This window comes from Triticum aestivum, chromosome 5D, assembly GCF_018294505.1.
Source record: "Triticum aestivum cultivar Chinese Spring chromosome 5D, IWGSC CS RefSeq v2.1, whole genome shotgun sequence".
NCBI lineage: Eukaryota > Viridiplantae > Streptophyta > Magnoliopsida > Poales > Poaceae > Triticum > Triticum aestivum.
Genome location: NC_057808.1, coordinates 502102720 through 502104482, shown reverse-complemented (window position 1 = coordinate 502104482; position 1763 = coordinate 502102720). Strand labels below are relative to the sequence as shown.

The window sequence follows — 1763 nt, the reverse complement described above, 5'->3', positions numbered from 1 at the left end:
GTTTAACATTGACTTCACCAAGTTTAAAAAGAAAGAGGGTATGTTTGGGAAGGTGGCTGCATTGAAAGCAATGGAGAATAACAATTTCGATGCCGGTAAGCATGTTCTCAAAGCAAAAAAAACTTATTATGACATTTATGAAATTATGGGCTGATTGCATGTTATTTCACTGGTCTCAAATTATAGGTGATTGGTGGTCAACTTATGGATTACAAACTCCCACATTGCAACACATGGCCATAAGGATACTCAACTTGACCACAGGTTCATCCGGATGTGAAAGAAATTGGAGCACTTTTGAAATGGTAACTCTTAGACTTCTCACAATTAGTCAAATCTGAATATTCTTCTCACAATTAGTCAAATCTGAATATTCTTCTCACAATTTATTTCATGAGGCTTCCATTTTCACTTTGTAGGTAGATGCAAAGAGGGGAAATAAACTAGATGTGGCCCGTAGGGACAATCTAGTTTATATCCAATTCGATGGAAGGATGATTGATAAAAGAAAGAAGTTATCCTCTTCTAGTGATGTTCTTCTTGGTGAAGATGCGTCACGAGCACAAGATTGGATATGTGAAGATGCATACATTGATGATGAGTTTGATCCCACTACGGGGGTGCCATACAACATCATTGATGAAGCAATGGAGGAAAGCAAACCTATAGAGCTTTGTAGGAGTGCACGAGTTAGAGAACTCCATGAAGTTGAAGAATACATTGAGGATGATGATGATGAATCTAATCATGGGGTAGATATGGAGGATGATGAGATCGATTACGAGTCCGGTGATGATGGGGTGATGGCAACCAAAGATGATGATGAGGAGGAGGAGCCCCGCAGCCTTGAGCCATTCGTCGCAAACTTATTTTGCTTGCTATTTGTGTGCCCGAACCTTATGTTCTTAATCCTTATTACCTTGATACCTATTTCTATGTGTGTGGCCGAACCTTGTTACCATGTTACTTATTTGCTATTTCTATCTATATGGCCGAACTTATCTGGACCTTGTTACCTATTCGTCTTGTGAACCTTATTATGAATTATATTCGCTATTCCCTATTTGTGTGGCTGCTATTTATCTTTACATGTGGATGCATATTGTGTGGCTGCCATTTATTTTGTATTCCCTATTTGTGTGGCTGCCATTTATATTGACATGTTGGGTTGCATACTGTGTGGCTGCATATTTATCTTGATATGTTGGATGCATATTGTTTGTTATTTCCTATATCCGGGTTAATAATTTTACCTCTTGTGATCTTGTTTATGATTTTTATTTTTCATATGCCTATAGTACCATATTTTGCTATATCATATAGCTAGGAGACTAGGAGCATGGGAGTGTGGTACAATACATAATTTTTTGGATATATGTTGCTAAATTCCTATTTAATCTACCGATTAATGTTCGACCGGTTAATCCAGTTAATAGGCCGATTCACCGATTAATCGTTACTCCTAAGCCGACCGAGCAGTTACCAGTTACCGAGTTCCTCAACATTGATTGTATGAAATGCAATCGCCATGTAATTGCTTTACTTTATCACTAAGCTGTAGCGATAGTCATAGAAGCAATAGTTGGCGAGACGACCACGACGCTACGATGGAGATCACGGTGTCAAGCCGGTGACGATGGAGATCATGACGGTGCTTTGGAGATGGAGATCAAAGGCACAAGATGATGATGGCCATATCATGTCACATATTTTGATTACATGTGATGTTTATCCTTTATGCATCTTATTTTGCTTAGTACGGC

At 38.7% G+C, this 1763-nt stretch overlaps 1 protein-coding gene across 1 annotated transcript; it reads left to right on the top strand.

The window, feature by feature from the left end:
• The first annotated feature begins 233 nt into the window (after positions 1–233).
• Positions 234–1453, top strand: LOC123121019 (uncharacterized). Its single transcript, XM_044540966.1, has 3 exons — positions 234–305; positions 420–884; positions 1430–1453. Exons 1-3 carry the CDS (start codon positions 234–236, stop codon positions 1451–1453), a joined length of 561 nt encoding a protein of 186 aa, XP_044396901.1.
• The last annotated feature ends 310 nt before the right edge of the window (positions 1454–1763 follow it).

Coding starts and splice junctions, on each gene's coding strand:
- LOC123121019 (XM_044540966.1), top strand. CDS start 234: ATGGCCATAAGGATACTCAACTTGACCACAGGTTCATCCGGATGTGAA. Junction 306..419: donor ATTGGAGCACTTTTGAAATG/GTAACTCTTAGA, acceptor TTCACTTTGTAG/GTAGATGCAAAGAGGGGAAA. Junction 885..1,429: donor ACTTATTTTGCTTGCTATTT/GTGTGCCCGAAC, acceptor CGGTTAATCCAG/TTAATAGGCCGATTCACCGA.